Source organism: Zootoca vivipara, chromosome 1 (genome assembly GCF_963506605.1).
Source record: "Zootoca vivipara chromosome 1, rZooViv1.1, whole genome shotgun sequence".
Classification (NCBI taxonomy): Eukaryota; Metazoa; Chordata; class Lepidosauria; order Squamata; family Lacertidae; genus Zootoca; species Zootoca vivipara.
Window position 1 is genome coordinate 26,571,172 of NC_083276.1, and position 14,396 is coordinate 26,585,567.

General features: G+C 43.3%; 1 protein-coding gene across 6 annotated transcripts in view; it reads left to right on the forward strand.

Moving 5' to 3' along the window:
- CEP128 (centrosomal protein 128) overlaps positions 1-14,396 on the forward strand; it is a 181,036-nt gene that overhangs the window by 9,786 nt on the left and 156,854 nt on the right. For 3 of the 6 annotated variants that reach the window (XM_035107853.2, XM_035107862.2, XM_035107871.2), the window contains exons 4-7: positions 1,285-1,408; positions 1,626-1,744; positions 1,975-2,066; positions 4,394-4,466. In XM_035107853.2, coding sequence (XP_034963744.2) covers positions 1,285-1,408; positions 1,626-1,744; positions 1,975-2,066; positions 4,394-4,466 — 408 coding nt within the window. The remainder of the gene's footprint in view (positions 1-1,284; positions 1,409-1,625; positions 1,745-1,974; positions 2,067-4,393; positions 4,467-14,396) is intronic. The other 3 variants (XM_060272451.1, XM_060272461.1, XM_060272464.1) reach the window with 3 other exon arrangements.

Here is a 14,396-nt window from a genome sequence, read left to right on the forward strand (position 1 = left end):
CCGTTCTAAGCCGAGAAATGCTGTTCTTTACAATGTTTCTGACAGCGCACGACCTTTTCTTTCCATCTGAACCCTGCTGTGCTGCAAATAGAGCGCTTCTTTCATCTCCACCTTGTGTTCAGCAAGGTTCCATCAGACTGCACAAAAAGTGCGGGAACCCTCAGTCCTTGTGAGTTTCTCCAGCTAGTCCTTGGAGCTCTCCTCATACCGAACTGCTCGCTTCCCCTGCTTCAGACCCCCAGGTGTTTTTGCCTGGCTGGAATGTGTCGTTGAACTCTGATAATGCCTCTTGCTTGTCTGCTTGGAGGAGAAAAAGGAGTGTCTGAGTGTGTGTAGAAACTAGCTTTCTTTTCCCAGGGAAATTTTGAATATGTTGCTCTGCCTGCTTTTTCCTCTGGACTTGCCTACTGCTGGCATGTGGCCCTCAGAAGATTGCCAAGAAGGGAATGTGGCCATTAGGCAGAAACAGCTTCCCTATCCCTGTCATACAGGGATCCTTCCTGCCCTAATGTAATTAATTAATTAACAATTCAGTTTTTACCTGTCCTTCACTGTAAGGTCCCAGGGCAGGTTGCAACAATTTAAAATACTACTACTACTACTACTAATTTATTTGTACCCCGCCCATCTGGCTGGGTTTCTCCAGCTACTCTGGGCGGCTTCCAACAAAGATTAAAATACATTAAAATGTCACACTAATTAAAAACTTCCCTAAACAGGGCTGCCTTCAGATGTTTTCTAAATGTCAGGTAGTATTTTTGCCTTGTTTGCTTGTATTTTGTTTCTTAGAAAGAAACTCAACTAAAAAATAATGGACTTGGTCCACCAAATCACAAACCTACCTTTGTGTCTAGAACATTCTCTCCTAGCTAGATCTAATAAACATAACAACACAACATCTTGTTGCAACTGAGTTAAAAACTTAACAGTGCTGCTAATGTGAACTCATGAAAGCAGATGAAAAGTATATGAATTTACATGTCTCATTCAGCATTTGGAGCAAATTCAAATGTTCATGGGGCTTCACAGGGTACAACTCTCCCAGATAGGACTTGAACATTTCAGAAACACCTCTCCCATGGTGATACTCTGTTATGCTAAGCATTTCAGCCAATGTGTGTTTGTTGTCATGTGGGGCCATAACTGCATGCTTTTTAAAGAAGTCATATCTATTCCTCCCCCCCAACCCCACAGGTGTCAGATAGCTATTCAGCTAGTTATTGTATCTGTTCTCATACAAAGTCTCTTGCTGTCCCCACCTAATGAGTTGTCGTTTTAATGCAGCTTAAAGAAACACTGGAGCAGTCCATAGGTCAACTAAGGAGCCAACGGTTACTGAGAAATTCTGGAGTAAGAAGTGCATCTCTTTCAAGCTTATATCCAAGTGACCTGGATGGTGGAGCCCCAGGTATGTTTCATTTAGCTCTGGTGTATCCAAACACTTGATTTAAAAAAAATGCTGTTCAGTAACTTAATAATCTAGTAGGCTGAAAGGTGTCATGGAGGTGGACTGCTTGAGTTCACTTAAAATATGGTTATCTGAATCTTCTATCACAATGTAAACTGTGTTTATGCATATTTCTTAAGAAGGTTATGCTAATTTGCCTGTCTTTTATCTTGTGAAGAAGGTCGTCATTTCCAGCCTACCTCTCCCCTCAGAGATTATACTGACACCCTGGGTACTCGGCGGCGGCGGTCTAGGTCTGCTGTCCGATTTGTTGACTGTGGAGATAATCCAGATCAGGTAGGTAGCCATCCTTAACAGAAAGTAATAAACACCAAGCACATTTGTGCAGTCCCAGTAAGCCATAGTTTGGCTTACTGTGACATGCGAACCAGGCTGCTGTAAAAGTAGTTTGCACAAATGTCTCGTGTCTGTGTGTGTGTATGTGTGTGTGTGTGTGTGCAATGATTTTGAGGCAAAGAAACCTACCTAAATGCATGGTTTTAAACTCTGTGCTTTTCCTACTGCAGCTGCACTCTTTACACCAGTCACTCAGAGATCTTAGCAGTGAACAAATTCGTTTGGGAGACGACCTCAACAGAGAGCTTTCAAGAAGAAATCGGTATGGACAAAGTGTGACTTTGCTTGGCAAAATAATGTAGAAAATAGACTTTCCACTCAGAGCACTGGCCCTCCTCCAGACTACAGATTCCTAGTAGATTTTCACTGCTTGGTGAATTCACTGGGTGGTGCTTGTTGGGTAATAACTAGTTGATTTGAGAATCCAGTTCTAGGACTCCTTTGCATGAAACATTTTTATCATGTAGGAAAAAGTGTGAACACATCATATAGGAATTGCAGTTTAAGAACTCACTTTGCCATGATTACAAGGGGTTGGCAGCTTTTGCATGCAAAGAATGACAGGTACCCTATGCAGACATTGTCCTTGTGGGGACAGCCTATACAGAGTGGGGTTGTGCCCACCTTATTAATTGAAATTCACTTTTGAAAAGGGGCTTACTTTCTAATATGGAGAAATAAAAAAAATAGGGGATTACTTCACTCTGTGTGGCCAGCTGTGAATGTCTCCTTTCTCTTTACACAAAAAGTGGTAATCTAAAAAAACTCAACAGGCAACAAAATAGAACAGAAATCTGTGGATATGCTATAGTGACAGGTGTTACGCACATGTTATGTTTTATAGGCACAGTGTGGGGAGTGGGATTTGCCAACATGCCTCATGTCCCCATGTGCAACTGGACTTCTCTGTGACCCTTCCCCTCTGCAGGGAGGTGGGACCGATTCGGATGGTCCGGCCCGCTACTTAATGGATCCAATTGGCTTCCAGAGAGTGGTAGGGGATGTTTTATCCCATGTCGATGGCCTTTCAGCTGATTCCCTGGTGATTCAGCTGATTCCCTGGTGGCCCGCTGGAATGTGGAGTTAACCAGGGCTATTGACTGTCTGGCTCCGAAGCGCCCTCTCCGATTGCATGGAGCCCGGACAGCCCCGTGGTTTTCCCCGGAGCTGAGGGCGATGAAACAGTCGCTGAGACGGCTAGAGCGCCGGTGGCGGAAAACTCATTCTGAATCAGACCGGACACAGGCTAGAGCTCAACTTCGAGTGGCAATGGCAATGGTGAAGAGGACCTTCTTCACCGTTTCTATCACATCTGCAGAAAACAGCAGCAGGAGACTGTTCCAGGTAGTTCGCAATCTATCCGAACCACCTTTGTCATCCCTGGTAGGGACCCCAATATCTCCTGCAATGCTTTTGCAAAGTTTTTTTGCAGATAAAGTCGCTCAGATTCGGAGGGAGGTAGACTCCACCGTGGGAGCAGGGCCAGGGCGGGAGAGTGCTGGAGCCCTGTATAGTCATGTTTCATAGCATCAATTTCAATCTGTTACATCCGAGGATGTAGGCAGGCTGCTTGGACGAGTGAAACCGACCACCTGTCTCCTTGACCCTTGCCCATCCTGGCTAATAAAAGGGAGCTGGGAAGGGCTGGGCGATGGGCTCCGCGGGGTGGTAAATGCTTCCCTCTATGAGGGAGTATTCCCAGACCCGCTGAAAGAGGCGGTCATTAAACCACTTCTTAAAAAAACATCTTTAGACCCGGCAAATGTGGCCAATTATCGCCCAGTCTCAAATCTATCATTCTTGGGCAAGGTGATTGAGTGAGTGGTTGCTGAAAAACCATTTGGAGGATGCGAACCATTTGGATCCCTTCCAATCGGGATTCAGGCCCCATCATGGGACTGAAAGTGCCTTTGTCGCGCTGGTTGATGATCTCCGGCAGGCTAGGGACAAAGGTGAGAGCTGTTTCCTAGTTCTGCTGGATCTCTCAGCGGCCTTTGATACAATCGACCATAACCTCCTTCTGGACTGTCTAGAGGGGTTGGGAGCTGGGGGCACTGGGTATAAATAAATAAATAAATAAATAAAATTAAAAATAATAATAATGATGATGTTGGGTGTCACATTCAAACTGGGCTCAGTCTAGATGGCAGGAAAACTCGGAACTGCAGATCAGATTTTGCAGATCAGAATTATGCACACTTGGCTCTTTGTTCATAGGCTTCTATTCAAGCAGGATGTCTGACATGAGAACATCAGGCTTGTTGGCTCACCTGTGTGCCCCCCCGCTCCCCCCTAGCAAATAAACTCTCTCTATTAAGGGTAATAGAGGGTAATAAATTGAGTTCCACATTGTTTTGTTGACTTTTAAAAAAGCAACTGTCTTTTGTTTGATGGAAAATAAGTTCACTTTTTTTGGTTAATAAATTAGTTGTGTTGCTCTACTGGAAATTTGCTATGCAAGAGTTCCTTCTAGCCAGAAGAGCTGTGTCCTGAAGTAATGACACTTTAACAGCAATGTTAAAAGAATCATTTGCACGATATATTTAGAAATGGTTTTTGTTTTGTTTTCATGCTTCCTTTTTCACGAAGAACTGATGCAGAAACAAAAAGGATGTTGGAAGACTTGTCTGACAAACTGAACGAATCCCAAAGACAGGATACGGTGAGTGCCTTGAAAAATTGGCATTTCGTTGTGGGGCGGGATGGAGGTGGCTTCTTGTAGGGCTGCTTTGCAATACTCTGTGCAGTTTGCAAACCGTATTGCAAACAATGGCATGTTAAAGCACCCCTAGAGCCAGACAAAGTCTGAGCTTCTTAACTTGCTTGCCCTTTTTTCTTCTGTATATAATATTAAGACTGTCAAGTTTGGATTGTCTAAACTGGGTCAGTCAAAACATTAATCTCCTGCACAACTGGAGTTTGGCTCATGGACAGTTGAAGAAAGTGGATAATAGTAGCAGCCCTTCACGTTGGGATAACCCTTTCCAGTGTTTCAAGTGCTTCTCATGCATTGCAAACCTTACCTTACGGTGTTGTTGTAAGTCAAGTCACTATCATTATCCCCCATATTGCATATTGCAGGGGGTGGTATTGAGCCTGAGAGGGAATGGCTTACCAAAAGCCAGCTAGTTGGTTTATGGCAAAAAAGAGATTCAAGCCAGGGGCTTCCTGATTCACAGCTCATCCTCTTATCCATTGGACTACACCAGCTCTCCGTAAAACACGAATGGGAAAACGGCATATAGATGTACTTAAAGACACAAGAGACTTTGCCTTCCCTGCTAAATACTAGGAGCAGAGATGATGTGTGATAAATGCATCCCTACAATAAAACCCCCACAATAAGAGGCTCTTGCAGTTTACAAGCTGGTGTGGAGGAGGTAGGAAAATCTTGGGTGTTCCTAGGCCTTGAGGAAAGAAGGAAGAAATAGAATCATAGAATTGCAGAGTTGGAAGGGACCCAAGGATCATCTAGTCCAGGCATCCCCAAACTGCGGCCCTCCAGATGTTTTGGCCTACAACTCCCATGATCCCTAGCTAACAGGACCAGTGGTCAGGGAAGATGGGAATTGTAGTCCAAAACATCTGGAGGGCCAAAGTTTGGGGATGCCTGATCTAGTCCAATCCCCTGCAATGGTGGGAGCAAGGCTGGAGGTCGGTGGGTGGGTGGGTTGGAGGACGGGCAGAGAAATATAGCAAGTAGCAGGCATTGGAAAAGAAGGAGCAATGACAAATGTCCCACCAAAAGGACCACCCAGCCCTACAGCTACAAACTCATGATAGGATATTAGTATAGTTGGGAGGACCGTAGCTCACTAGCAGGGCATCTGCAGAAGGTTCCGGGTTCAATCCCCGGCACCTACAGGTAGATGTGGGAATGTCCCCTGTCTGGAACTCCTGAGAGCTGCTGCCAGGCAGTGTAGATAACATTGAGCTAGGTGGACACAATGATTTGACTCCATGTAAAGCAGCTTCTTGTGTTTTGAATGATGGACTCCGCCTCTCCTGTTTATTTTGTTGCTTTCTTTCTTGATGTGATGCCCTCTTGCTCAGAGGCCCATGTTTTCAGCGATAACACTGGCACTATTAGCACGAGAGCGGGAGCTCTTTCTAATGTCCCTGATGGCCTTAAGCCTTTCAGCTTCTCCTGGTCAGCTGCTCAAATTCAACAGAATGGACTCCCCCCCCCCCAAGGGACAAATGACATGTTTTACTGTAGCTGTATTAAACAATGGCCCGATGGATGCTCCTTGCTTGTAAAGGACTCACGGGAGGAGAGTCGGTGGATGAGCGGGGATTAAATCCTGCCGCCTTGGCTGCGGGATCCTATTCCCTCCTGAGAGGAGAGCACACAGCCAATGGAGGCTTAAACCCTGCCCTCCTACCCAGCAATAAGTCTTTGATATATTTATTTGTGGTGACCCACTATACAACTCTCCTGCTGGTTACAAGCAGTCTTACGCAGTGCTCAGATGTACCTCAGTAAAGAATGGTTTGACATGGGCAGCAATATGTAGTAACATGCAACACTGCGACAACCAAGCTAACAAGGACGGCTGTGGATTTGTCCTTGAAGAAGATAGCGATGACAACTTTTATCCTTAGCTAAAATATTTGGGAAAACATACTTCAGCTTTCCCTTTTCTTGAGGATTTGTGGAGGAAGTTATGGCAACAACATACCAACTTAATAAAAAGTGTTGTCATGGAATCAAGCACTCTTTCATTTTCATCCCCTTGACTTTTTATTGCACGCAGAATCCGTTTCATCTGTCAAGTTGTTTTACTCAGTTTGTTGTTCACACTTGAGTATTACATGTTTTTTCCTGTTTATCTTAAAATGCTGAAGGTGGGTTCCACCCCCCCCCCCGAGGAAATTACTTATTACTGACAACAATCATGTCTAGAAATTTTATCACAGTCATAGGCTGTAAACAAAGACAGTACCTAATTTAATCCTTCAAGGGGATACCTCTACCCTTTTGTAAAGATCTGGAAGGATATGCATTGACAGATTAAGTGGGGTGAGGAAAGAGAGTATTTTATACAGTGGTACCTCGGTTTATGAACTTAATCCGTTCCTGAAGTCTGTTATTGAACCAAATCTGTTCTTAAACAGAGGCACGCTTTCGCTAATGATGCCTCCCACGCCCGGTGCCCGCCCACCGTTCGGCTTCCGTTTGTAGACCAAAGTAAAGTTCGCAAACACTACTTCCAGTTTTTCAGAGTTTGTAAACCGAATAGTTTGTAAACAGGACTTTTTGTAAACCGAGGTACCACTGTATATGGAATGTTACCTCAATTGCTGATCAGTGTCAGATAGCGGGCTATATGATGAAAAATTTAGTGTGTTAAACAGAAGACAGGCTATATTTTGGCTTCTCTGGACTATTGTCCAAAATTAAAATTTCAAAATTAAAATTTTCCAACTCATGTGACTTACTCCTGACATCAGATGTGACTGAAAGGCTATAAACGAACCCATAACTACAACCCTAATTCATTTATTTAACCCAAATAGTAATGGCCACCCATTCCGGCCCATAGACCATTTTTGCTGTGATATCAGTATACGCTTTTTAAAATTATGTGGATCTATGGAATAAAGATAATCAAAATGCAATCTTAAAAAAAGACATTTTAAAGCTTGCTTTTCATTGTTCAGAAGCCCTAAAATTAAAACAAATCTCAGTCGGAAAGGCTGAGTTTTTGAGAGTTGTATTGAAAGACAACCCATGGAAAGCCTCAGGGTTAAACTCAACAATCTGCAAATGAGAAAACATCATGGAGTGACATGTCTTTAGATTTCTACTTGTTTAATGGGGGAACCACTGTGTGTAAAATTAAATACTGACATCAAAACCTCACAACGTTATCATTCCCTGTTGGCTTTGCAAATAATAATAAAAGAGTTACATAAGTCAAAGGGAGTTGTGAAAATGTGTGTTTGCATGTGATACAGGTGAGGCAATAGTTGCTGGGTTTTTTATAACAAAAGGAGTCTTTAACTTAGCAGGCCTCAGCCTTATGGACCTCTGCTATTGGAGGTAGTAGGCCTTTGAATGCTGCTTGCTGGGGATCAGAAGTGGGTGAGTGCTGTGCTCATGTCCTTCTTTTGAGGCACCTGGCTGGCCCTCTTACTGGTAGGGCACATCCTTTGCATGCAAAATTTCCTAAGCTTCAGTTCCTTGCATCTCCCAGTTGGGGCTGGGAGAGACCTCTGTAGATAAGAGACAGAGACAGATGGACCAAATGTACTCACTCTGTATCAGGCAACTTCTGTGTCCCTGAATGTATCTTTAAAAAATAAACGTCTCTGCCCCCAAACCCAGCCTCTTGCCTTCCATAGATATTTTTTTTAAAAAAAATATTGTTATCATTTGCAATAATTTCTAACAGAAGGCTTATTCCATTTCCGAAGAGTTTCGGAAAGTGCTGAGATGAGGGACACTTGTGCCAACTGGAAGTCTTCATTATTTCTACAAATTTACAGTACAATGCAATATGATGTTAGCATGCAAGCAAGTACTGTCAACATAGTAATTAAAACTGATCTGGAGCTGCCAAGGCAAAAAGAACAAAGAACAATTTTGTGGCACACAGCTCTGTTTGTTTGTTTGTACTTGTTATGTTACAGTGATTAATTATTCTTGATGAAGTTGGCTGGTTTTGTGTACGCATGCCAGAGGATCCATGCAGAGCAGGGGAAGCATTGGCAAGCTGGGGCGGGGGCGGGGGGCAGCTCTCAAGGGTTTGCAGAAGTGCATAAGAACCTTTATTTCTGTGGAAAGAAACTAAGCGGAGGGAGGACTGAAAAGAGCCCAATGAGAATGAAAGATGCTTAGCGACTACAGGAAGCTGAGTGTTTGTTGGGAAGCTGGGGTGGGGAGAGCAAAGAACAGTGGAGGGGAGAATGGATTGTCCAGAAAGAGGGCCTAGGTGGCTGAAACCCCAAACAGGGTCAGTCTACATTCCAAGATTTTCTTGCAGGTCCTATTTCATAGAATCATAGAAATGTAGAGTTGGGTGGGAACCCGAGGGTCATCTAGTCCAACCCCCTGCAATGTAGGAATCTCAACTAAAGCGTCCATGACAGATGGCCATCCAACCTCTCCTTAAAAACCTTCAATGAAGGAGAGGCCACCACCTCCTGAGGGAGTCTGTTCCACTGCTGAACAGCTCCTACCGTCACAAAAGTTCTTAGTTGGAATCTCCTTTCTTGTAACCTGAAGCCATTGCCTCGAGTCCTACCCTCCAGAGCAGGAGGAAACAAACTTTCTCCCTCTTCCCTTGAGATATTTGAAGATGACTGTCATATCTCCTCTCAGTCGCCTCTTTCCCAGGCTAAACATCCCCAACTCCTTCAACTGTTCTTCATAAGGCTTGTTTTTCTTTTTTCTTTACCGTTTATGGTTTGTGTGCTGTTAAAGATAAATGCAATTTATTATTATGATAATTAGGAAAATAGGAAGCTGTTTTATAGTGAGTCTAGGACCACTTGTCCATGTATCTCTGTATTGTCTGCACTGAATAGCAGCATTTTTCTAGGGTTTTGGGTAGGGAACATTCTTAGCCTTAGCTAGAGATGCTGGGGATTGAACCTGGGACCTTCTGCAAGCCAAGCAGAGGTCCTACAGTGGATTTCTCTCTTTTGTTGCCATGTCTATTAAAATGGCTGCTCTCCAGGGGTGCGTGGGCTTGTTGATTATGCTAGTAAGAGCCTGTGACACTTCTACATTTCTTTATCAGATGCATGAAAAGGACAGTAAGGATGTTGGATATATATAGAAGGTGTGATTTGTTAAGATTACTTTGTAAACCTAAAGGGGAGAGAACAGCTGTTAGCTCTGCTTCAAGCTGTGTTGATACAAGTCCCGAAAACTCATTTGAATTTTACCATACATATATATCACCCTGAAACATGGGTGGCTTTGAAGGGTTTGTGAGAAAAAAATATGTTTCCCTGTAAAAAACAATGAGCATTTTGTGAGGTAAACTCTGGCATCTGAGGATTTGCAGTTATTAGCCCTATTTTAGTTCTTTGATCTCTGCTCTCTGCTCTCCCCACATACGAGATATCTGCACTGAATTAAATTGCCTTGAATTAAAACATTAGTAGATTAGTATTATCTGTAGTAATCCAAGAGCAACATTATTTGCACTTGAATTTCAAATCCATTTATTTGTCTAAGGAAAGCAGGAAGGATGCCCATTCTCAGCTTTGAATTTTGCGATAATTAATAAAACTTTTGCAATCAACTTACACAAACACTGTAACTATTTTGTTTTAGCTGAGAGCAGGTAAGGATTTTTTTAAATATTTTTTTGCAGATGACATAGTGCTATATTTAGCAAATGTTCACAGTAACAAAGACGAAACTGATAAAGTTGTTTGGTGACATACATAACTTAGACAAAGCAGCAGTTATTGGATCATATGTGTCAGGGAAGGTTCTAGCAGTGAACATTCCCTGACTACCGAACTTGAGAGGCACCGAGGCTCAGACAGCATCCTAGAGCCATTACTGCAACCTGAGACAGACACTCAGGGGGAGGGGTCGGGAGAAGTGTCCAGCGGGGAGATGGCCCGCCCTTTCAAGTTTGCGCCTGAATTGAGACATTCCAGAGCGCGTAAACGTAAAGGGAGGAGATTCGGAGTCCCACGGTTGTTATGCTGGGGAAGGAGCAGGCAAGGGGCATTGGGGGAATCTGCGTCAGAGTGAGCAGACATGTGTTCTTGAAATTAGAATTGCACTGTATGTATCAGGCACAAATAAAGATCTTAAAGACAGAATGGCTGTGGAACTAGTCTCTCAGCAGTAGCCAGAAACGATCCGTGACAATATGTAAAGAAAGAATTTTGCACCAACAATAACCTGTTCTAAGTGAGTCCAGTCACACAACTAGGGTATTATTTAAGCAAAATTACGTTACAAGAATACCTTTCCAACTTGGATGTTGGAAAAAAGCTCGGAATTATATTGTTAGGGGACAGAATTTTAAAATATCCTTTTTGAGGCAGAATTAATGCAGCTGTAATTTATATTTCCCCCGTTTAACTTCTAGTGCTGAGGAATTTTCATGTTTCATTAGGTTTTAAAGGAGCAGCAAGGAATGCAGAAAAAAGGTCTCAGTTTATTTTTCATTACCAACAAGCAAGTTGTGAAGGGACAGATGAGGAGGTTGGTGCGATGTAAAGGGAAGGGGGTTTGGCCAGGTGTGGGGGAAGGGCAGTTGGCAAAGGGCTTGGTGGATGAGCTGACAAGTGGAATGACAAGTGGGGGCATCTGCCAGTTAATAAAATTTATGAAAGCAACAGTAGAAAGTGAAATTATAAATCGAAGTCTTGTGCATGATCCGGCAATGTGCCCCCATATTATGAATCGACCTTTCCCAGAAACTATGCGTGTACTGTATTCCTTTTTGTGCAGGTGTGGTGATGGGATCTTTGCTTGCACATAGCAGCTTTGGAAACTTCTACAGCGTTAGCTGGAGAATTCGCATCTCCACACCCTGTCCTGGTGCCAGGGATGGTTCCCACTGGTGCTTAAATGCACATGAGCAGCACGAGTTTAATAGTTGCCATTGAAACAGTGCTGATGGATTTGGGGGTGGGAGTGGGGGTGAGGGCGAGCTCCCTTCCCCAGACAGCTACAAGTATTGCTTGTTTGGGTTGGGGATGAAGGCATCTCAGAGAGTTGACTCTCACCAACACTTTGCGAAACATGGCATGCCTTTGCCTTTTGGCTTCTCTCTAGGAATTTGGAGATGGCCATGAGGACCGTTTTGGCTTCAGCAGCCAGTCTTGGCTTCTGCTGTGTCTTTGTATAGTCCTTTGTCCAAGTGTCCTTTTACTCTGCCCAGATGACCTTTGGACTGTGAAGTCTAGGTACTCTACCTGAGATTTAGGCTCCAGGCCTCTCTTGAGCTTTAAAGACCTCGAGGTTTTGCAAAAAGAGACTGGGACTCTGGAGCGAAGCATAAAGAAGCAGTCTGAAGACCACTTTCTCTGTGAGCGAAACCCATAGGTGTGTAGCACAGGCGACCAACAAATGTGCCACCATCTTCTGATCTTGTACTGGTCTCAGTGAAGCGTGGAATTTCAGAGATTTATAGACCTGGTCCTCTATTGACAAAGGGCAGGCCATGGAGCAGGGGTGGCTAACCTGTGTCTTTCCCTCTCTGGTTGGGCTCCCCCTCCCTTCAGCCCCTTCATGTGTGTGCCGCAGAACTCTTGACACTCTCCTCACCTCTGGCAGCATCCACTTGTGCTGCTCAACAAGCTGTTCTTGAAACTCGAGGGAGCTTTGTGAACAGAGCTGGACAAACTGTAAGGACCTGTGACCTAAATACAAATGAGGAACCCTTGGCTTGCAAATGGATGCAGTGGTGCATCCTCAAGTGGGTTTTCTGATTCTACTGCTGTGTTTTCTGCAGAAGCAAAATTCCGTCTGACTATTGTTGGGTTGCATTTGCTAGAGCCGGACAAGTCCGAAAACACCTGTCTCATGTCCGACATCTGTAGCCTCGTATGCGGCCATTGCCTGCATAAGGGGCTGGTTGTGAGTTGGGGCAACTGTCTCCCCAGCACTTCTCGAATACAGCCTCTGCCCCCTCCTTATTTGGTGTTTCATCCTTGGAATTCCTGTGTTGGAAGTTTACGTATTTTTATTCTTTTGACTGAAGTTCCTGTTGGTTGCATACTGTGGATTGCAATTTCAGTTCTCTCAAGTTCTGTTCCATGGCTACAGCTGCTTAGACTTTTAACTGCCCTTGACTCTAGCGTGCTGTTTTTTAAGTACTTGTAATGATTGGTTTCTTTTTGGAGCGTTGCTTGAAAACCTTCCATCTAATGTTGTTTGAAAAGTAATTTGGCTCCAATAAATCGGGAATTAACCTTCAGTAATCATGGATTAATCATCCATTCTTGATACTTTTTAAATGTCTTTCCCTAAAAGAGAAAGCAAGGAGAGTGCTTTTCACAACAGTGTAGATCAGATTGCTTTTGCAAAGAACACAGAATGCCAATGAAACAAAGGACTAAGTATATATAACAATAGGTGTTTTTAAAAACATGGGTTCGGTTCCGAAGAAGCGTGAGCAGAAGGGGGGGAAAGCATTGCTGCTGTTTTCGTCAGCTCTGTGTTGCTGCACTGTAAAAAAAAGTCTCCCATTTGCATGCATTTAAACTAGGAATTGCATTATAACATGATTAACAAGGTGAACAAGGAAGATATAGGGTGTGCAGCATATAAACTCTAGTGGCTCTTTGAAAAAGGGCTTGTGCAAAGTCTTGCATGAGAGTCTGAGCATTAGAAAGGACTTTGCCGAATTTGGGGGTCATTCCTCGCACATTCTCCTTCTTCCAGGTTGTAAACTGTTCTTCCATGAGTAGGTGATGTTTTTGGCGAGCGAAAGGGCACTTTGAGATTCAAGCCAAGGAGATGACATTGGTGTGTTTGGTTAAATTATGAATTTAGTGCTCACCTTTTTGTTGCGGCAATTCCAACCAAGTATAAATGGTAAAGAAGCAGTTTAAAGATGGTGGACACTATAGCATAGTTTCAGTAAGTGCAGACATTTTGGAAGGAAAAACACAACCTATACTACATCTAACCTTCATAATTGTGGACATTGGTTATGATTGCAGTGCCAACTCCAAATATGACTTAACATTTATTGTTTGCGAGATCATATGGATAAATGTTGCTGCAAAATGTACTATGACGGCATGAATACAGTTCTGCAGCATGGAAACTGCAATAAAAAGCAGTAACTACCATTAAGCTATAATAAGTCCCATGTTTGCATAGAATGTTCAACTCCCTGCTCACTGCTAGAGGGCAGTGTCTGCAAATAGATGAGGAAAGGAAAGAATGAAAACCGCAATCTAGGGAAGTATTATTTTCCTGCTTTCTTTCCCTGTAAAGCAAAGAAATAATTACAGCAAATAATTCTTCTGATCATATTACTGCAGTTACTGATTCATTCAGTCATATTTTTTATTATTTTAAGGCCAGAGGCTATTCTAGTTCAGTTCTTGATTTGTCATTTAGCAAAGTTACAACAACAAAAATCCTGGCAGTGGTATATGGAATTTCAGTGTGGTTTCACAAAAATCTAATTTTCACATTATGGTAAGTTGTCTCTGATCCAGTTCCACATGTGTACAACCAGTGACCCTAGATGGGGTTGCTCATTTCCATCCATATCAAAAGACTCATCCTGCCATTCTAATGTGGTCCAAATGTGAGTCTTGTCATCCAGATGCACATTTGCACCTGGAATACCTGCAGGCTTGTGAAACTTGCTTCCGCCTATGAATCGCTCTTTGCTCTATTAGGGTAGCAGTGTGATCATACTTGACCAAGGAGTTGTCAACACACACACACACACACACACACACACACACACACACAATCACATACATTTTGTTTGAAGGCACACGGCGCTGCAACCTTGGTGTAAATAAGCAGGTCAGGATCTGAATGAGATACCACTAGGGGACGCATTAAGCTCCACAAGATTAAAATTTTGTAAGAAGTATATTGCTGGATTCTAAGACTGAAACAAGTTCTGCATATTTTATTTGT